Consider the following 23573-nt stretch of genomic DNA (forward strand, 5'->3'; position numbering starts at 1 on the left):
GGACACCCGAGCCTTCTTTCTTCGTGGGAAACATGAGCCCTTTATCAGACTTGAACCGATGACTTACGCCTTCCATGGCGTTACTCTACCGCTGAGTTAAAAGGGCCCCCTCATCATATATGAATGAGTGAGTCTACTATGGTAGATGGACAACAAATTGGATATGGATGATCCATCTATCTTTATAGATATCAAGTTGAGAACATATATTATAGTAGCTCGTAGGGTAAGGATCGCTATACTGGAAACTCCGGGGGGGTATTATGCCCGTGTATCCAAGAATTGTTCTTCTTCTCCAGGTTATTTTTTAAGGGTTCGGATGAACCCTCTTTTGGTCAGAACCAAAACGCTAGATGAGTTATTCATCCCCATTCTTATTACCAATGAAATGGATCCAATAGTTCCGATTGTACCAATAATTGGATTATTGCTACAGAAAAATTCTGTGACATATCAGGGCGGCCAATTAGTAAATTGTCTTGGACCAGTCTAACAGATGATGATATCCTCGATCGATTCGATCAAATTTGGAGAAATCTTTTTCATTACTACAGTGGATCCTTTGATCGAGATGGTTTATATCGTATAAAGTATATACTTTTATTATCATGTGCTAAAACTTTAGCCTGTAAACATAAAAGTACGATACGTGTAGTTCGGAAGGAATTAGGTCCAGAACTCTTTAAAAAATTGTTTTCAAAAGAACGAGAATTTGATTCTCTGCCTTTTTCATCAAAAGCGGCGGCCCGTTCACAGAGAGAACGAATTTGGCATTCAGATATTCCCCAGATACATCCCCTAGCTAATTCCTGGCAAAAGATACAGGATCTGAAAATAGAAAACTTATTTGACCAATGAAATGCTCTTTGAGTAATTGCCTTGATTCAGAATCATTTTTATTTTTCTATCCGAGAACTAATAGGAAATAGATACATTACATGGGGAAAGCCGTGTGCAATGAGAATTGCAAGCACGGTTTGGGGAGAGATTTCTCGCTCTTACTGATACTGAAGAGCAGATCATCCACTCCATCCGACGAGCTCCGGGTTCGAGTCCCGGGCAACCCGGATCAAATTTCTGATAGGTACCTCTGTGCACTTATTCTGGTTCTGGATCTAATCAAGTTTTTTTTAATATTTGTTTCTATTCACAGGGAACGAACTATCGCACTACGAGTTCTCCAGAAAGGTGATAAATAATTGATATTCCACTCATATAAATTTATTAATAATTTGGTTCCAGAATTGCGTTGCACTTCGTTATAGCGAAAAAAAAAAATACTTATTCGATCCTATCTGTTCTCATTCCAATTGATCTTCCATTTCTGGAACCAGGAATAAATAATTTGATGGAGTATCTAACCACATATAGATCTATAGAGTGTGGAATATATCTAAAAAAGAAAGATAGAGTCTATCTAAAATACCTCTATATTCTATCCATATAGTATAGATTCAGTATCTATCCCGTTGGGATAGATATTTAAATTCCATCCCAGATATTGGTTGACATTGATACATGGATCATATTATACTGTAAAATAACAAGCCTTATGCTTGGGAGCCTCTGATGATTTTATAAACGAAGTTCTGACCATGACCGCAATTATAGAAAGACGCGAAAGCGCAAATTTATGGAGTCGCTTCTGCGACTGGATCACTAGCACTGAAAACCGTCTTTACATTGGATGGTTCGGCGTCTTGATGATCCCTACCCTATTGACCGCAACCTCTGTATTCATTATTGCTTTCATCGCAGCTCCTCCAGTAGATATTGATGGTATTCGTGAACCTGTTTCTGGTTCTCTTCTTTATGGAAACAATATTATCTCCGGTGCCATTATTCCTACCTCTGCAGCTATCGGTTTGCACTTCTATCCCATCTGGGAAGCAGCTTCCGTCGATGAATGGCTATACAATGGGGGTCCTTACGAGCTAATCGTTCTACACTTCCTACTTGGTGTAGCTTGCTATATGGGTCGTGAGTGGGAGCTTAGCTTCCGTTTAGGTATGCGTCCTTGGATTGCTGTTGCATACTCAGCTCCTGTTGCAGCTGCTACTGCCGTTTTCTTGATCTACCCTATTGGTCAAGGAAGCTTCTCTGACGGTATGCCTCTAGGAATCTCTGGTACTTTCAATTTCATGATTGTATTCCAGGCTGAGCACAATATCCTTATGCATCCATTCCACATGTTGGGTGTAGCTGGCGTATTCGGCGGCTCTCTATTCAGTGCTATGCATGGTTCTTTGGTAACTTCCAATTTGATCAGGGAAACTACTGAGAATCAGTCCGCAAATGCAGGTTACAAATTTGGTCAGGAGGAAGAAACCTACAATATTGTGGCTGCTCACGGTTATTTCGGCCGATTGATCTTCCAATATGCTAGTTTCAACAACTCCCGTTCTTTACATTTCTTCTTAGCTGCTTGGCCCATAGCAGGTATCTGGTTTACCGCTCTAGGCATAAGCACTATGGCTTTCAACCTAAATGGATTCAATTTCAACCAATCTGCAGTTGACAGTCAAGGCCGTGTAATTAACACTTGGGCTGATATCATTAATCGTGCTAACCTAGGTATGGAAGTTATGCACGAACGTAATGCTCACAACTTTCCTCTGGATCTAGCCGCTGTTGAATCTATTTCAATAGGTGGATAATACTCTGATGGATTGTTATCGTGTATTGCTTAATTGAAGCATACCAAGCCTTTCATTCATTTTATTGAAAGGCTTGGTATGCTTCAATTGTATTGTTTGGTGTTATTCTTCATACTTCTTCCCATTCCATCAATAATGGATATGTGCAGTTCCCCTGCATCCAGCAGGAATTGAACCCGCGAGTTCGCCAATTATGAGTTGGGCGCTTTAACCATTCAGCCATGGATGCTGGATAAAGATCATCAACATATTCATTCTATAATATGAGTATAGACTCAGATCTAAAATTGGGTAGTTCGGGATTGGGACCCATTTACATTCTTTCTCTCATACTTGATTCATGTCAAATATTCTCAATAGACATTCAAATAACATTTCATTTCATTGAATTAATTTTATAATAAGCCATACAACTTGTTTGAGAGTTGAGAGTTAGTCATCAATCTTGCTTTGATCCCCTATCAAAGGTCACCGACGACCCACATAAGAACAAACGTTAGCTCATTTTTTATTCTTGGAAGAAATGACTGTAGATAGATAAATTGGTTTTTCCGGGGCGGACGTAGCCAAGTGGACCAAGGCAGTGGATTGTGAATCCACCACGCGCGGGTTCAATTCCCGTCGTTCGCCCATAAAAGAAGATAAAAAAAATCGGACTGGATCCGATTCGTTGTCATTTTCCTTCCTACCTATTTAAGTGAAATAAATTATATCCATGGGACATAATGGTATCGGTTGGTTGACACGAGATTTACAATTATATGAAATCAATATATGCTATAAATATTCTATTTATTGGGATAAAACAAAAGGGAGAGGTAAGGAGGGGGGGGGGTTTCAAATAAATGAAAAAGAGAAGAAGACCCTGGATAATCAAATTGGAAGAGATACAAAGTTATCAATTTCTATGCAATCCATGGACCAAATCCAATTTGATTAAATTGTTAATTCAAATCCTTTCACGTCGGGAGCGCCTTATAAAGCTTTTTGATCCTAGAATTCTCAGTACGTTGCTTTTCCGTAGATCACCCACATAAGAACAAACGTTAGCTCATTTTTTATTCTTGGAAGAAATGACTGTAGATAGATAAATTGGTTTTTCCGGGGCGGACGTAGCCAAGTGGACCAAGGCAAGGGATTGTGAATCCACCACGCGCGGGTTCAATTCCCGTCGTTCACCCATAAAAGAAGATAAAAAAAATCGGACTGGATCTGATTCGTTGTCATTTTCATTCCTACCTATTTAAGTGAAATAAATTATATCCATGGGACATAATGGTATCGGTTGGTTGACACGAGATTTACAATTATATGAAATCAATATATGCTATAAATATTCTATTTATTGGGATAAAACAAAAGGGAGAGGTAAGGGGGGGGTTTCAAATAAATGAAAAAAAGAAGAAGACCCTGGATAATCAAATTGGAAGAGATACAAAGTTATCAATTTCTATGCAATCCATGGACCAAATCCAATTTGATTAGATTGTTAATTCAAATCCTTTCACGTCGGGAGCGCCTTATAAAGCTTTTTGATCCTAGAATTCTCAGTACGTTGCTTTTACGCGATCTACGGAAAAGCAATCCATATTTTTTGGTCAAAGGTATAGTAGTACTTACATTATCGATCCTCATATATCGGTTCAATCATCAAAGTAGTATGATTGATAGAAAAAATTTCTATTTGATTAAACTCTTTCCTATCCATAACTTTATGGAACTTGGAAATGAAACACCAGAAGAATATTTAAAGCCTTTCACTCAAAATTACCAATAATCCATAGATCCTGAAGTAAGTCCATTCCGAGCTGAATTACGGACAACGTATTTTCTCTGTTTAGACGAAATTGATACACAAATAAAATATGTGATTCTGTTACGATGTACTAAATATTTTCATATGAATGTACCGTATGGTGATTACACCGGTGAGAAACGGATCGAAATTAAGATGTGAAAAGAGAAAACAAAAGGGAAAAAAAGGGTTTCACTTTTGGATCACAATGGTTCAATATATAACTTCTTGCTATAGAAGGAGAAGAACTTTGGAGTCATTTCATTTAGCTCTATGAGTTATGAAAAAATCGACTCGTTCCTGCCCGTAGACTCATTCGTATCGGACCACGATGTAGTATACATAGAGATGGATGAGAGAGAATAGAAATACTCCTTTTCATTTTGTTGCATTGCAGAAGGTTCAAGACGAGAATGAATAAAAAATATTGAATGGAATATATATTGTGAATAGAATCTGGTCAATGGAAGGCAGAAAGCGCACTTCCCTCCCCTTAAATTGTTCCATCGATGTTATTCAATAGGTGATTCGAGGATCAGATAGGAACTCGGAAAACTCGGGATCGAGCGATCATGCATTTACCTATATTGAATCGGTTCGGTCCAGTTTCAAATATTTGTTCCAAAAACAAATCTTCGGAACCCTATTTTTTTTTGAAAGGATGATGGATGAAAAATTGTCCCCAATTCATCGTATACCTTTTGATCATATAGGGTGCTCGGAAATGGTCGAAATAGTAAAATAGGAGGATCAATGTGACTATAGCCCTTGGAAAGTCTTCTAAAGAAGAAAAAACTTTATTTGATACTGTGGATGACTGGCTACGCAGAGACCGTTTCGTTTTTGTGGGTTGGTCCAGTCTATTGCTCTTTCCTTGTGCCTATTTTGCCTTAGGTGGATGGTTCACGGGTACAACCTTTGTGACTTCATGGTATACTCACGGATTGGCCAGTTCCTATCTGGAAGGTTGTAATTTCCTAACTGCCGCAGTTTCTACTCCTGCTAATAGTTTAGCACATTCTTTGCTGCTATTATGGGGTCCCGAAGCACAAGGAGATTTGACTCGTTGGTGTCAATTAGGTGGTCTATGGACCTTCGTTGCTCTTCACGGTGGCACCGGAGATAATATTGTTTCCATAAAGAAGAGAACCAGAAACAGGTTCACGAATACCATCAATATCTACTGGAGGAGCTGCGATGAAAGCAATAATGAATACAGAGGTTGTGGTCAATAGGGTAGGGATCATCAAGACGCCGAACCATCTAATGTAAAGACGGTTTTCAGTGCTAGTGATCCAGTCGCAGAAGCGACTCCATAAATTTGCGCTTTCGCGTCTTTCTATAATTGCAGTCATGGTCAGAACTTCGTTTATAAAATCATCAGAGGCTCCCAAGCATAAGGCTTGTTATTTTACAGTATAATATGATCCATGTATCAATGTCAACCAATATCTGGGATGGAATTTAAATATCTATCCCAACGGGATAGATACTGAATCTATACTATATGGATAGAATATAGAGGTATTTTAGATAGACTCTATCTTTCTTTTTTAGATATATTCCACACTCTATAGATCTATCTGTGGTTAGATACTCCATCAAATTATTTATTCCTCTGCTAGATATGTTCCATAACATTGACGATCTAGTGTAAATAAGCTAGTATGGTCCCTACGAAGCCGCCATGGTGAAATTGGTAGACACGCTGCTCTTAGGAAGCAGTGCGAGAGCATCTCGGTTCAAATCCGAGTGGCGGTATTTTTCCAGGAAGATCTCATCAATCACTTCTTCCTATGTAACAATATATGTTCAATCTATTTTCATTGTGATGGATCAATCCTATCTTTCCATCATAGATCTCATTCGGGAATAAAACGAATAAATGAGTTTATTATGATATTCATAACTTTAGAACATATATTGGCTCACATCTCTTTTTCTCTCATTTTGGTTGTCACTCTCATTTATTGGGGAACCTTAGTTTATCGAATTGAAGGACTAAGTAGTTCGGGAGGAAAGGGCATGATAGTTACTTTTCTTTGTACAACGAGATTATTAATTAATCGTTGGCTTTATTCAGGACATTTACCGTTGAGTAATTTGTATGAATCATTCATGTTCCTTTCCTGGAGTTCATCCGTGTTCCATATACTTCTAGAAGTACGGAGTCGAGATGATCGGTGGTTAGGTTTCCGATCCAAAACTAGGATTAATTTATTATTATTTATAAATAAAGAGAACCTATGGAATCACACATGGGGATGATATTATTTCATTATGGAATTGCTCGTGCATTTCGTAATAGATGCGCGTTATTGCTTTATGGCGAATAATTACTATAGTTTCAGATATCTTGATTCATTCTTCTTCTGTTTCTGCTCCTCCCAATGATTCATCCCCCTATTGGGTCCCATTTTTTCCCTCCTTTATGGTTGGATAAAAAGAAGTGCTCAATCCTTTAGGAGAACTAAAAGTAATCATCTTTCTTCGTATCTCTACCATTTATAATGTGTAATGCCCAAACCATTGTGACAGAGATACATAAAAAGAGCTGACTAATCTAGTGCAATTTGATCCTATTGATGAAACCCCCTTCTACATCTTAGTAGCTCAGAATAAGATCAATTCATTCATTAACAGCTTATATATGGTAATATTAGCCTGTATGTAATATTATTGGGAGCTATATCCCATATTGTTGAATCGAGCACCTACCTTACACAAATTGGGAATACAAGCGTTTCAACCTATTTTAGTAGAAGGACGTGCCATTCGTTTACATCCATCGGTTTGTGGGGGATTTAATGCAGGCTTCGACGGAGATCAGATGGCTGTCCATGTACCTTTATCTCTGGAAGCTAGAGCAGAAGCTCGTTTACTCATGTTTTCTGAGACAAATCTTTTGTCTCCAGCTATCGGGGATCCTATTTCTATACCGACTCAGGATATGCTTCTTGGACTTTATATATCAACGGTCCAAAATAGTCAAGGTATTTATGGGAATAGGTACCATCCGTATCACTCGGAAAATAAAAGCTTTTCTTGTAAGAAACCTTCCTTTTATAGTTATGATGATGTGCTCAGAGCTTACCGACAGAAACGAATTGACTTATACAGCCCCTTATGGCTCCGGTGGGGGGAAGTGGATTTACGTATCATTACCTCAGTAAACCAAGAAGCACCTATCGAAGTTCAATACGAATCTTTGGGTACTTTCCACGAAATCCATGAACATTATCGAATAAGAAAAGGTAGAATGGGAGAAATCCTTAATATATACATTCGAACAACTGTTGGTTGTACTCGTTTCAATCGAGAAATGGAAGAAGCCATACAAGGGTTTGCCTGTTCTGAACACCCAAATAAATCACTACCAGCTCTCAGGATCTAATGTTATTGATCTTATGATTTTTTCATTAGTGCAGATATAGAGATCGAGGAAGCCTTCGAATAACCGGCTTGAACCCATTGCTTCATCCTGCTCATGAAAATATGGAGATTTTTCCTTATGAAGGAACGAACTAGATTGCCCTTTGATAATTTGCCCTTTTATAATAAAGTGTTGGATAAAACTGCCATTAAAAAGCTTATTAGCAGATTAATAGATCACTTCGGAATGACATATACATCACATATCTTGGATCAACTCAAGACTTCGGGTTTTCAACAAGCTATCGATACAGCTATTTCATTAGGAATTGATGATCTTTTAACAGCGCCTTCCAAAGGATGGCTCGTCCAAGATGCGGAGCAATAAGGATCCGTCGATTTCTGAGGTGATCTATATCATCGAGTGTACCCATTCCAAATTTAACCTCGATAAGGTAATCCACAACAGCCAATACATCTTGTGGTAATGAAAAAATCTCGTTCTCAGGTATATCAAGGTTCAGTTTTTGGTTCAGATTTCGTCGACCAATCTTTCCCAATTCACATCTTTTTCGGACTTTTTTTTTTTGCAATTCTTTACATAGAGACTCGGAAAATACCAAATCGCCACTTATACAGTAGAGTTTTTTATTACAGGATCATTGCCAAAGAATTAGTTCTTATACAATTGATAAGATGATCACTACAGATCTATATATTACATAATATGGAATGGATCAGTTAATCTGTCTTAAATTATTGATTAGGCGATCTGAATACGTCGGATTAACCGGGATGATTGAGGATTTCCTAAAATAAGAGGAAGTTGTTAAAATGTCCTTTCGTCTTTCCGGGGGGGATTGAATCATTACCTTATTTATTATCTATTTATTTCCGAAAGATTGAACTGTTCGTACCCAAACAAAAAGAATTCGTTTCGTAAGGAAGTTGCTATTGACTCATTTTATTAATTAGAACCAAGAGATCTCATAAGAAAGATGGCCGAGCGGTTCAAGGCGTAGAATTGGAACTGCTATGTAGGCTTCTGCTTACCGAGGGTTCGAATCCCTCTCTTTCCGTATCTTCGCCCTACTATCTATTTTCTTCTCATCCATTGTTTTTCCAATCTATTGAATCCCAATAGGACTATTTCCTAATTCCAGGATCAATCTACCTCTATTTGTAATAGAGAAAATAGAACGAACATCGGTTCGTGGTATGGGAAAAGTAAAGACTATTTTAAGAAGCAATAAAAAAAAGTATCGCGGATAACAAGTAACGTACGTAAGGATTATAAAATGTCTCCTTCGGGGAAGGGAAAAAGAAGGGAGAAGAACATAATTTCCAGATGCCCAGCAACCAACCCACCCCTCTCTTTCATTTCATTCTCGATTCAAGCTTGACGGGAATAATACTCTACGACCAGCAATTCATTAATCTTCAAATTGATCCATTTACTATCTATTATTTGATTGATGAATCCTTTATATTGTAAGGAATGAAAAGCATTCTTCTCCTGGTGCAAGACTTCCGATTTCTTATTTTTAGGTTTGGTTAAATCAATATAGTAGCAAAATTTTTGACAGGTAACTATGATAGCTACCTACTCTCACCCCAAAAATGATTTGGAACCAATAATTGAACCATGCAAAATAGAAATACTTATGAATGGGCGAAAAATATGACTCGGTTAATTTCCGTCCTGGTCATGATACATATCATAACTCGGACATCCATTTCGAATGCATATCCCATTTTTGCACAGCAAGGTTATGAAAATCCCCGAGAAGCCACTGGACGTATTGTATGTGCCAATTGTCACTTGGCAAAAAAACCTGTGGATATTGAGGTTCCACAATCCGTGCTTCCCAATACCGTATTTGAAGCAGTTGTTAAGATCCCCTATGATATGCAGATGAAACAAGTTCTTGCTAATGGCAAGAAAGGGGCTTTAAATGTAGGAGCTGTTATAATTTTACCCGAGGGCTTTGAATTAGCCCCTCCGGATCGTATTTCCCCTGAGATTAGACAAAAGATGGGTAATATTTATTTTCAGAACTATCGTCCCAATAAAAAAACATTATTGTAATAGGTCATGTTCCCAGTCAAAAATATAGTGAACTTGTGTTCCCCATCCTTTCACCAGATCCTTCTACTGATAAAGAAGCTCACTTCCTGAAATATCCCATATATGTGGGTGGTAATAGAGGAAGAGGACAAATTTATCCCGACGGGAGTAAGAGCAACAATACGGTCTATAGTGCTTCAGCAATAGGAAGAGTGAGCAAAATTTTACGTAAAGAAAAGGGTGGATATGAGATAACTATCGATAATACATCAGACGGTGGGAAAGTGGTTGACATTGTACCTCCAGGACCGGAGCTTCTTATTTCAGAAGGCGAATTGATCAAGGTCGATCAGCCATTAACGAATAACCCTAATTTGGGTGGATTTGGTCAAGGAGATGCAGAGATAGTACTTCAAGATCCGTTACGTGTTAAAGGTACATGGACAACCATCTGATCTCCGTCGAAGTCTGCATTAAATCCCCCACAAACCGATGGATGTAAACGAATGGCACGTCCTTCTACTAAAATAGGTTGAAACGCTTGTATTCCCAATTTGTGTAAGGTAGGTGCTCGATTCAACAATATGGGATGTCCTTGCATAACCTCTTGAAGTACTTCCCATACAATGGGTCCCTTATCTCGAATCATACTTTTAGCAGTTCTTAGGTTGGGAGCAATATGTCGTCCGATGAGACTACGAATTAAAAATGCTTGAAAAATCTCTATTGCTATTTCTGAGGGTAATCCACATTGGTACAATGATAGAAAGGGACCCACCACAATAACGGAACGACCTGAATAATCAACTCGTTTGCCTAGTAAATTTTCACGAAATCCTCCCTCTTTGCCTTCGATCACATCTGAGAACGATTTATAAGGCCTATTATGACTGTCTCTCATTGGTTTTCTGTAGATAGCATTATCGAGAAGTTCATCTACGGCTTCGTGGATCAATTTTGTTTGATAAATAACAAATGACTCAGATCCACTTCTTGCTAATAAATTTGTAAGAGTATTATTCCGATTGATAACTCTTCGATAAAGTTCATTTAGATCTGACGAGGTAATAAGTCCACCTTCACCTAATTGAACGATTGGCCTCGGTTCAGGAGGAAGAACTGGTAATAGGCATAAGACCATCCATTTATAAACGTTGGGGAGGACGAACACTGAGATGGAATAGACCTGCTAATATACCCAAAATACCCGCTGCTATATGATGAGAAGCTATTCCTCCTGGAACAAAAGGATCAAAACCTTCATCTCCCCATGCTGGATCCACTGGTTGTATTTTTCCAGTTAGTCCATAAGGATCAGACACCCATATCCCAGGACCATACAAACCCGTTACATGAAATGCTCCAAATCCGAAACAAGCTACTCCTGAGAGGAATAAATGAATTCCAAATACTTTTGGCAAATCTAAACAACGTTTTCCCGTACGTTCATCACAGAATATGTCCAGATCCCAATATACCCAATGCCAGATAGCTGCCAAAAAGCACAGGCCAGAAAACACGATATGTGCCACGGCCACACCTTCATAACTCCAAATACCGGGATTAATTACAGTTTCTCCGGTGATGTTCCATCCACTCCATGAATCCTTTATTCCCAAACGAGTCATAAAAGGTATAACGAACATACCTTGTCTCCACATTGGATCAAGAACAGGATCGGATGGATCAAAAACTGCTAATTCGTACAGCGTCATTGAACCAGCCCAACCAGCAACTAGAGCTGTATGCATTATATGTACAGAAATTAACCATCCAGGATCATTCAATACGACGGTATGAACGCGATACCAAGGCAAACCCATGAAAACACCCCTTTATCGGAAAAAAGTACTGATGACTTCCACCATGTCAAGGTGACACTCTACCGCTGAGTTATATCCCTTCCCTACTCTCATCTCGAAGGAGAACTGACTTATGAATAATAACTTACCAAAGGGTCGAGAGACTCAACACAACTATCCGACTATTTTATCTCGAACAACTTGAAGCCAGACCTTCCTTCTTTTCACACTACTACGAAAAAAAATTGGAGCCTATTCTGAGTGAATCCTGTCGAAAGTAGTATTTCCTACTGATTCGAATCATAACATATGGTCCCGTAAAATCAGTAATATTTTACCTATCTTGATCAAGCAAGTTTTACATGAACTTGAATCAGCATGTTTGATCCGATCTAGCACTAGTGCATACGGAAAGAACTCAATATTGTTTGGAAGAACAAGGAGAACAAGATCGAGTCAAGATTATACAGAGATGATACGGATCAAATTGTTCTTCTTGCACCAAGGAGAAGACCCTATGCAACCGTTAATTACTTTATAGAAATAAAGTGAAATCCTACCGGAACAGAATTTGTAACTAGCACTGCTATCCTCTCGTCTAGCGAGCAAATATTTACCCCCGTGGATGGAAATACTTCTTGATCTGGATCGATGTAAGAGTACAACTACATTTCCAATCCAAAATCCATGTTGTCTATTCGGAACAGGTTGACCCCTTCGCTCTCTCGTGGTACAATCCTCTTCCCACTGAGCCCTCACTTTTCCACCGGTCCACAGAAACAAGATATAGGACTGATGTCGTTCATCAGTTCATCATATCAGATCAAAAATCACTTTCTTTTCCGTATACTCTCCCTGGTATCAGTTGCTATTCGTGTGGACTTACGCAGTCGATCAGATCATATCTCAGATAGATATGGATATATATCTCCCTCAACATAGGTCATCGAAATGATCTTGGACAACCAACGGATAGAGTCACAGGATCCGACATGGATATAGTTGGTGAGGTTCGGTCGTAACTCCCGTATATTGCAAGATCTTGATAGAGGTGGTATCTGGTCAATCTATGTATCGATCTTCTCAATCTGTGTCCTTAATGAAATATACCTCATAATACGAGGGTGTATTCGGAATGGACTCCTCATTAGGTAGAGAAGATCTGATCCTACCTGTGATCCACTGTCCTATTCCAACAGCGTTAACTTGTAGGTAATCGATCGTCGGAATACCGTATCAACAGAGAATCTATCTCAATCTATTGAGATACTCTACGGCCATAATATTGCTCATTCAATAAGCATGAGCAATATTATGCCTTGAAGAGGACTCGAACCTCCACGTTCTTAAGCACGAGATTTTGAGTCTCGCGTGTCTACCATTTCACCATCAAGGAATCCCAAAAGGAAATTCTATTCCATTCATATATATATATGAAAAATATCCTGATCTATGAATGAACATATGTTAGAGATAGCGTATTCGAGTATTGATATACGATTGGTCATATAGGTTCATCATAATTTTTTTTTTATCTGGAGGAGATTTCCTATAAAACAAGACGACTGAATGAACATCCTTTCTTTTTCAATTTAGCTCCTGGATGGGGAACTACTCCTCTTATGGGTTTTGCAATGGCTCTATTTGCAGTATTCCTATATATTATCTTGGAGATTTATAATTCTTCCGTTTTATTGGATGGGATTCCGGTTAGTTGGGGCTGAGGAACTCCAAAATTCACCTGGTGAGCTCTTGAAGAAAAAAAAAGAATTGAGGGATTCAAACCCAGACCAAATAGTGGCTTTGAGTTTTTAGCTTATCTTGTTCCAATAGTTTGATCGTGTAATTACTTTTCTCTAAGGATTTTTGGAATATGGGTGTGCGACTTGTTGAAATCGATCCATATTTATAGTACAGAAGACCGATCTGTTATCTTCATCAAGATGGTCCTACCTCGTTGGATATTTAATTTCTAGAATATTGAATCTCTAGAGCACGAGGTCTATCATAGATATGTTCCGGAAGATCTGAACTATGGTTTGTACCTATCATTTCCTCGTCACCAGACTTCCAATAAACAAATTGAAAGAGGTATTTCCTATAATAAATCGAAGGATCTATCCCCTCTCATAATTATGTTGATTATGACCAAAGAATGATATAGTATTTGATTTCTCTTAGTTAGCATATTTCGTCGAATGAGCGAAAATGAAAAGGTTATTACCCAGAGAACCTTTTGGGGATTTGATAAAATCATCGGGGTCTAATTGAAATCTGAGGTTTGGATTGATTCATCTATTGAGATCTCGACAAGATAATTCCTATAAATCGTCTATATTAGTTCTTTTCTAGGGAACTGATATCACACGAATAGGGTAAAAGATCGTTCAAAGGGCCTATAGTGATTTATCATAGGGATGAGCCGACTTGAAATTTTGGCACTTTTTGAAATTTTGGCACTTTTTGAAATTTTGGCACTATAGAGTCTTCTAATAGAAATGCTGGATTGTTTCGAATGATCTTCATTTCTCCAGCCGGTCAGGCAACGAACCCTCAAGTATCTCTTTTCCAAAATTTATTTATTCGTGTCCAAAAGCATTTGCGTGTTCTTGTTCAAGCCGTATGAAGGGAAATTCTCATGTACGGTTTTTAGAGGGGGAATTTCAGTTTACCTATCTCAATAAAGTATACGATCGGTTCGAAGAGCGTCTCGAGATTCAGGCGATTGCGGATGATATCACCAGTAAATATGTTCCTCCTCATGTCAATATATTTTATTATCTAGGGGGGATCACACTTACTTGTTTTTTAGTACAAGTAGCTATTGGTTTTGCTATGACTTTTTACTATCGTCCGACCGTTACAGAAGCTTTTGCCTCTGTTCAATACCTAATGACCGAAGTTAACTTTGGTTGGTTAATCCGATCAATTCATCAATGGTCGGCAAGTATGATGGTTCTAATGATGATCCTGCACGTATTCCGTGTTTATCTCACAGGTGGATTCAAAAAACCCCGTGAATTAACTTGGGTCACAGGTGTAATTTTGGCTGTGTTGACCGTATCCTTCGGTGTAACTGGTTATTCTTTGCCCTGGGATCAAATTGGTTATTGGGCGGTGAAAATTGTGACTGGTGTGCCTGAGGCTATTCCTGTAATAGGATCTCCTCTACTAACCAACGGAAAGCTAGAGCCTTAGTTTCTGCCCACCGAGATAGAGGTAAACCCAAGAGAGATCTTCGTCGTTTGTGGTTTACCCATGACGAACGAATTCTTAGGAATTCCTGGTCTCGATATAAAAGGCATGTTCGATCTTCTTTGAGGAATATGCCTGAGGTGCAATGAATTTAATTGATCCATGTACCGTTTGATGAACCTTAAGTCAAAGATTCTTACAAGATCTATCATTACTTATAATACTTCGGGAGCCAATGAAACTATTTTCGTGAAATTCAATTGTCTCAATTCCTGAGCAACCGGACCGAAAACTCGAGTTCCTTTTGGATTTCCTTCCTGATCAATGACAACGGCTGCATTGTCATCAGATCGTATCATCATTCCATTGTCACGTTCAAATTCTTTACAGGTGCGTATAACTACGGCTCTAACTACTTCCGATTTTTCCAGGGGCATGTTAAGTACTGCTTCTTTAATTATAGCAATGATAACATCACCTATATGAGCGCATTTACGATTACTTGCTCCTAGAACTCGAATACACATTATTTTTCGGGCTCCACTGTTATCTGCTATATTCAAATAAGTTTGAGACTGAATCATTTTTCCTCCAAAATATTTTTTACCTCGGCAGATAACATGAAGAAAAAAGGAAGAGTTCTTACGAACTAGTAATCTTCTTCCACCAGAAATAACTCTTTGATTCTGTATGGATGGGTTGGGTTAAGTAGTAACAAATTGAGTACGTATAGGCATTTTGTATGCAGCTATTCTAGCAGCTGCTCTAGCGACGGTTTCGGATACTCCGCCCATTTCATAAAGTATTCGTTTCAAACCAACAAGTGTGGTTCATGACAACTTGAATGAATAGATCTCGCTTTGCATATTAAATAAATAGAGCAGAAACTCAACGGCTGAATCACTTGATTAGGTAACGGCTATATTGACAATGGCTATATTGATGGTAGGTTTGGACCAAGAATAGGGGTAAAACCTATATTTAGTTAAAAAAAGTTACTACAGTTAGTTATCTTCTCATTAAAATAAAAGCAAAAAAGAATCCTAATGTGATTTTTGCCAAAGAATCTTCTCTCAACTTGATATGGATCACAGAAGCCTAAATTCAATAAAAGAATTAGCTATGTTGCAAGGATGGGATTCCTCACACAAAAGTGACTCAAGAGTTATGTGAATCCTAACAGATTTAATATCCATTAAGAATATAGAGGATACATGGCCTAGAAAATTAAAGGATCGAGTACAAAGTCTACAATTCAAAATAGCCATGGATGAAATCAACCCATATTCCCTCCAAAACACAAACTATTTTATTTTTCCTATAGTAGTAATCAATAACAATATCCCCATGGTTGTATGTGAAGAATGAACATTTGACACCAAATGGTGCACCACCATCTAAGGGCTAGAAGATATTAAAAATAATTGGTTCATATGTGAGAAAAATTAGGTTGTAATAGATATAATACATACAATGCAAAGAAAATTGGAAAGTGTGTTTGAGCATTAAAGAAAATAACGTTAACGTGATTTATGAATTTTAAGGAGAATTAAGGGCAAGTACAGTTAACACAATGAAGTCTAACAGTTACGGACACCACACTGAAGCCTAGAATTATCAATTCAAGAGAATCGATTTTAAATACCAAATAGACCATAAAAGTCGAAGAGAAATGCCTACACAGTCAGCTGCAGATTACATCAAAACCAGCCTAGAAGTGTTTGCAAAGGACATCCACCAAATGGATCAAATAGAGCTACGACCCGAATCTGCTTACAGAGTGTATAACCTGAGATCTAGCGGTCTGCTCTCTGCAGTATAGCTAGTCCACATGTTTTTCTATGAAGATTCCTATCGAATCCCAGAAAAGCACTCCCAAGCATGTATCATTTATAATTCGGGCACCAAAAACACAAAATGTTGTCACAAGCAACATTATTTTACGTTAATCCAGAAGAAATATTACCAATAAGAAAAAATAATTAGCAGACATCTTCAATGAACCCAGAACTGTGCACATGGAATATTTCCCAACAAAAATTGCTGGCAAGATCAGTTATAATGCAAAATTTCAATCTACGGCCTAATAATGCAATTTCCAATTTATATAACACGGATTCACAACACTATGATTATGCATTTTTTTTTCCTGGGTAACAAGCTCCCACAATATCCCTTATGAAAACAATATATCTATCATATCACAATTCTAACTGAAGTGACTGCTATAATACTTCCACATCTCAAATTTGTAGTTTCCAAACTGAAAATCATAATGGGGTTCAAAACAAGATTACGCAATAATCTCAAATAGTCTGGTACCACCGTACCAATTATATCAGTTATTAACTACTGATTCATAACTAAAACTATGGAATGAAAGTATAGTAATAAGCCACTGATTCAAAATTCAGCAGCTTATAAATCAGTCAAAATAAGTCCATATCGTATACGTGCTGCACGTCTCGCTTCCTCCAGATAGCGTAGCATATCTTCTCTCACCAATTCCTCTCGGCGCAATTCTTTTCGACGCACTTCCTCTTGGCGCAGTTCCCCTCTTAGGAGTTCCTCCCGACGCAGTTCCTCCCTCATCATCTCCTCCCTGAATTGAAGCTCCCTAGAAAGCTGAAGGTCAACTTGAACTCTAGGTTCAAGAGGGGGGACCTCCACAGGAATGCGGGGAATTTCAGGGCGAGAATTAAAGAGCTCCGTAAGCTTTTTCACCTGTAAAACAAATAATTGTCCTAATTAAAGAAGCCATCAAATAAATATGTCGAGCAGTTTCATTACAAATAATTAATAGATAGATGATACCTGTTGAGGATTGAGTTCAAACCGAAACTTGTTCTTCCCATCATAGTTATCTTTGATTGCTTTCTTGAATATGTCTTCCGAAAGCGGCGAACAATCCCTTTGAATACGGAACCGCACCTGCACAAACATTCTTCATTTAGAAAATGCTCATCTCAACAGAAAACTGATGTATACGAAAGATGCAAAGACACAGTGAAAGGTTACCTGTGCGGGGAATGGCCTTTTAGAACTCCGGAAAGCATCTGGTTCCAGATTCATTCCTCCAGCAGACGCTGCCTTGTAGATACCATACATGAGTCTAAGGTCAAAATCATACAAGAAGAGCTTCATTCCGGGCTTCACCTTTTCTACAAGCTCCTTTTTGGCTGGTGGAAAGCCAAACACTCTGTATCGGAAACACTCCTGCCTAGTTTCAGAATTACACATAAAAATCAAGCCGGCAAACCTATCTTTGCCACTGCCATCTTCATTGTTGGCTTCGTGGCCTTGTTTTTTGTTCTTATTTTGATCAACCTTTGACACAGCAGCTTCTGCTGAACCCTTGGGTTCGTTCTCCTTTACAGCCGTCTCTTTCTTAACTGTCTTATCAACAACATTAGTTGGTGCTGCCTCCTTTTCAGGTCCCCCAGCTAGTCGTTGACCGTAGCCTGATCTCTTCTTGTTCTTTCCTTTGGCCATCTTCTTTACGAGCTTTGCACAGAGATAAACCACAGAAAAACTGGGCACTTTCCAAGATATTCAAGTTATCTTTGATCTTCGTTCTGCTCCTTGACTTCTTCTTTTGCCTCAAATGAACATTGACAGACGTCGAATGTCTTTTTTATATATTTGACAAATGGGTGCCAATGAGGGTTGGGCCGACTTGACTTGACTGTTGGAGGGCCGACTTTGACAACTTGCGGAGGTAAAAATTAATATTTAAAATTAATGTATTTTTGCCAAGGTCATGAAGAACATGCTTTGTATTTTTTTCTCAAATATAAATAATAATAATATTTTAAATTTAATTTTTTTTGCCAAGGTTATGAAGAACTTGTTTTGTATTTTTGGGTCAAATATAAATAATATAATTTTATTTTATTGGTTAATAATATGTTTTAATAAATATATAAATGTATTTAATGAATATTTTTTGATTTGTTTTTTCATTTAAAAAAAAATTGATTATTTTGTTTTAATTTTAGTTTTATTTAATTATTATTTTTATTATAAGGTTTTGATTTATTAATCAAGTCTTGATTCCTCTTTATATATATATATATATATATATTTGGCTCAGTTCCTTATTTTTGGTTGACTTGGATGATTGGTTTCTTATTAATGTTTATGTTTTTCTATATTTTGTTAGATTTAAAATTTTTGTGATCCATAATGTAGAAATAAGTGTTTTGGAGTAATCACATTGTTAAGATTTGCTCCACGTTTGGAACCAATTAATGTGGTTCATCCTGAGGACAAAGTGAAAAATCCATCGATAAGAAGGAATAAGTAGTAAGGATGCATCATTGCCAAGAGTTAGCTGTTGGTGAATTAGTTAATAGGTAAAGAAAATAATTATTTTGGAATTAGTGGTAAGAAGTTATTTTTATTAAAATATTCTATATTTAGTTAAAAATTGTTGTTAAGATACTACCAAGAAAACGAGCTCCCGACGATGAACCCTACAGCCGCCGCCGCCTCTGCGCCCTCGGCTACCGCTCGGCCTCGGCTCTCTTCAGTCGAAGGGGAAGATCGATTCCAGACCAGGACGTCGGAGCATTCCTCAACGCTGGAGAAGTAGGCATTGAACAGATATTCGGAGCAGAAACCGAACCCTAAATGCGAGGCTGCCGCCGCCGTAGCCTCCTTATCCTCGGCCGCCGCTTGGCCTCTGCGCGGATGTGCTGATGAAACGGAGGCTCGATTCAGGGTCTATTGGAGGCGCGAACCAGAGTTGAAGCTCCAAGAGGAGGTTGAGCCGAAGGAAGAAGCGAACTTCCATGCATTGAACACAGGCGCGCACAGCCATGGCAGCTATGGCCCCTCCACTAATCAGCGGCCTCTCCACAGATCTGGCGCCCTTCCCTCTGCAGCGGATCCGAGATGGAGCAATAGGTACCTTCGGCAGAAGATCTCTTCTCCCCCGCTGCCTCCTTCGCGTCAAGAGATGGGAGGCTCTAAAGATTCTGGCTCCATGCTGCTCCAGAAATCTTTTGAAATTTCCTCTGCCCCCTTTCAGGTTCAAATAGCACAGATCTTGGGCAAAACCATTCTGCAATGGGTAAACCCTACAGTTCTTGTGCAAAACCTCAAAGCAAATCTGGAGCACAGACTTGGGATCCCCTCAACCCTACAGAGACTTATTTTCCAAGGTAAACAGCTTGAAGATCCTCTTCCTCTCTCTTTTTACAGCATAAAAAAACAACAGTTCCTTAGTGTTTTCCTTTCGCTTGAGAGGTGGAGCTGTAGGGCAGTCCTCTTCTGCTCCTCCACACTCCTACAAAGTTGCAATCCGCTCTGAGATACCCGCAACCCCGGAACCTCCCAAACCCAAGCCTTTTTTGGTTGAAAAATTGGAGGAGGTTCCCTCTGTTGAGATCTCCTACCCTGACCTTGCAGACGACACCCAAAAATTTGCTGAAAGGGCCATCATCTGCAGATTCAATGGGCTCTGGCCACGCTCAAAGGATCTTTATGACTGGATCAATGACAACTGGACTGACCGTTGCAAGGTTTATTTTTGTGCAAAGGGATATTTTATAGTGTTGTTCGACAACCTCGAGCACTACGAAAACGCATTAGAAGAAGGCCCTTGGTTCATGGGTTCAGCAGGCCTCTTCCTAACTCCATGGTTCCCAGACTTTGACCCAGCTTCTGCAGTCATCACTAAAGCCCTAGTATGGATCAGACTTCCAAATCTCCCAATACACCTGTGGCGCACAGAAGTTTACAGGCAAATAGGCAACACCTTGGGTTGCTTTTTAATGGGATATTACAAGAGGGAATAGCAAGGTCTCTATACATATGCTAGAGTATGTGTGGAGCTAGATTTAAGCAAGGGATTGCCAGAGCAAATCAATCTCAAGATCAATGACTCTGTTTGGACCCAGTTTCTAGATTACGAAAACACTGCCTTCTGATGCCACCATTGTCACCTAACAGGGCACCTGCAGAACTCCTGCCCATCGCTGACAGCAAGAACGAAAAAGGGCATCTTCACAAAATCCAAACCCAAGCGTTGGGCTCCCTGTCCACCGCCGCCAGCTGGGAGCTCTAGCTCCCCAAGTATGGAGGATAAGGAAAGCGATTCAGAACCGGACTAGGCGCCTCAGCCGATGGTTCCGCCCACAGACACTAAGGGGCACACCCATGTCACAGCAATCTCCCAGAAACGCGCCCATGAGACTTCCTCTTCTGAATCAGAAAAGGAGTTCCTGAAGATAGAGAATTCCAGTCTTCAAGTTGTTCTAGCTCATTCTCCCAATGAGGGCTGGACAAAAGTCAACAAAAAGAAAGGGAAAAAACATTGTGTTGTAGTTTCTGACCCTCTGGGGTAAAAGTCTGTTAGTCATTCCTTGCTCTCAAACTATTTGATGTAGCTCTGTGATTGAATCTTTCCTCCGGGACCGAGGTTGATGGTTCCATCATTTCCGGTCTGCCGGTCTCTTGCTTCTCCTGATTGTACTATATTTTACTTAATAGATTTAGTCTTTATCGAGAAAAAAAAAATCGCTGTTAAGGAATAATTAAATATAAAATATTGTATTTCAATACTATCAATTTACCTAGAGTAGTTATTTAGTAATAATTTTATATCATCTTATTTATTAGGTGTTGACTCATTCATATTAAATAAAATGTATTTGGTAGAAAACTAGCTATTAGGAATTTAAAATATTTAATTCCAATATAATTTAATAATTATTAATTAATAATATCAATTTCTATATTAAGATTATTTATTAATAATATCAAGTTTAAATTATTTCATAGAGGGACGCTTAAAACCCTGAAAAAGGATAGCCATGATAAATTAAATAAAACTAGAGACAAAGGTTAACTAGAAAAAAATTACTAGTTATTCTATATTGTTATGCAAACATATTTTAGTCATTTAAAAAAAAATATTGATAATAATAATAATAAATAGGGGATCAAGGCTAAAGCCACAAGAAAATAAACCAAAAAGAAATTAAAGAGGAGAAAAGAGAAGAAAGGGATGATGAGTTATGATGAGAGAGCTCGAATCCAGATCTTACTCAATTTCCAACCATCATCCCTTTTAAGATTTCTGGCATGCCTTTCGATTTCAATCGCTTCCCTAAGCTTCATGTGGTGGAAGTGATCTACCTTAGCAATAACTTTCGATTCTTCAATGCAAACATGGTGCTTCGATTTCTCTGCATGTTCGGCTAAGGATGATGAGCAAGAGCGATTGTGTCTATGTCTGCTGCATGCTCATTGATTCTCTGTTTAATTGACCTACCTGTTTCTCCATTGTTGGGGATACCACAGGAGCAGGGAGCAAGGTAGACCCCTTTCGAGTCCTTAGGGTCAATAGGGTCTTTAACAAACCTAAGAGAATTTTTAATGGTATTGAGAGGTTTGAATGAAGAAGAGACATTAATCTTCTTAAGGATATGGGCAATCCTATCTGCGGTTCCTTGAATATACGGGAAATGAACCTTAGAGATAGAATCATCACAAGCAAGTTTAACTCTATGCGCTTTGCAGGCTTTGAGATTTGCTATACCCATTATTTTGAAAAACTTCAAGAAGATGGGAATTCTCCTGTTCAAGGTGGCTATCATCATAGATTCTTAGAGCATGGGTAGCAAGAGTGCTAAGAACCCTGAATTTCTGAGCCGAGAAATGATGAGAATTGGCATGGAGATATTGTTCCATGTGAGTCTTTTTCCAAAAGACTTGGTGACAAATGGAACCATCATCCATCCTTGAAAGGAGAATGTTGAGAAAGGGAAGGAAACCATTCACCTCAACTTTCATCATGAACTTGATGGAGTCAGATTGAGAATTAAGGTGGTTAAGAAACAGATCGATTTTCTCCCGACCATGAGGCCATATGACACAGGTATCATCAACAAAACTCTTCCATTTTTTAGGACAGAATTGGGTAGTGGCTAAGGCCTTGGTCTCAAAATATTCCATAAACAAGTTAGCGATGATAAGGGAAAGAGGGGAGCCCATCGCAACACCACAAATTTTCTCATAGAACTCACCTTGGAAATTGAAGAAAGTTGAGGTGAGGCAGAGGTCAACTAACTTGGCAGTGTCTTTGTTAGTGATGCGATTTATGATTCAATGACTTCCTCGATGGGGATTTTGGTGTATAAGGAAATGAAGTCAAAACTAACCAGTAAATCTCCCGGTTCAAATTTGATATCTCTCCACTCTTGAACAGAGGAGGCAGAGTCTTTAACAAAAGAATGAGAGCACCCAACAAGAGGCTTAAGCTTTTGAACTAAGAATTTAGCAAGAAGATAGGTAGGTCCACCTATTGTGTTGAAAATAGGTCTTAAGGGGGGCCCATATTTATGAATCTTTGGCATGCCATAAATTCTAGGGGTAAGGAGATTTCTCTCAATGAGATTTCAAGAAAGAGGATTAAGAGACAGGTCCGACTTAATAACGGATGCTACCTCCTTAGAAACAGACTTAATGGGATTCTTCTTAAGCTTGATGTAACTCCCACTATTAGATAAATAATCTTACATTTTATGGAAATAACCAGACTCATCAAGAATGGAAACTGCTCCACCTTTTCTACTCTAAGGATAATAATGCCAGGGTTGTCCCTTAGGGATTTGGGGGCAAGAAACTCAACCTTGGTGAGGTTTTTCTTTGGAGGTTTAGCCCTCCTAAGAACAACA

The 23573-nt window shown here is 38.6% G+C and overlaps 1 protein-coding gene across 1 annotated transcript in view; it reads right to left on the reverse strand.

Annotated features, from left to right (window-relative positions):
• LOC149203608 (uncharacterized) overlaps positions 1-18381 on the reverse strand; it is a 40209-nt gene extending 21828 nt beyond the window's left edge. The window contains exons 1-3 of the mRNA XM_089401932.1: positions 17908-18381; positions 17704-17820; positions 17425-17613 (exon numbers count right to left, since the gene is read on the reverse strand). Coding sequence (XP_089258058.1) covers positions 17425-17613; positions 17704-17820; positions 17908-18381 — 780 coding nt within the window. The remainder of the gene's footprint in view (positions 1-17424; positions 17614-17703; positions 17821-17907) is intronic.
• Positions 18382-23573: the final 5192 nt, after the last annotated feature.

This window comes from Pinus tabuliformis, chromosome 2_1 (genome assembly GCF_031772625.1).
Source record: "Pinus tabuliformis cultivar Carrire ecotype Pingquan chromosome 2_1, CPIR1, whole genome shotgun sequence".
NCBI lineage: Eukaryota > Viridiplantae > Streptophyta > Pinopsida > Pinales > Pinaceae > Pinus > Pinus tabuliformis.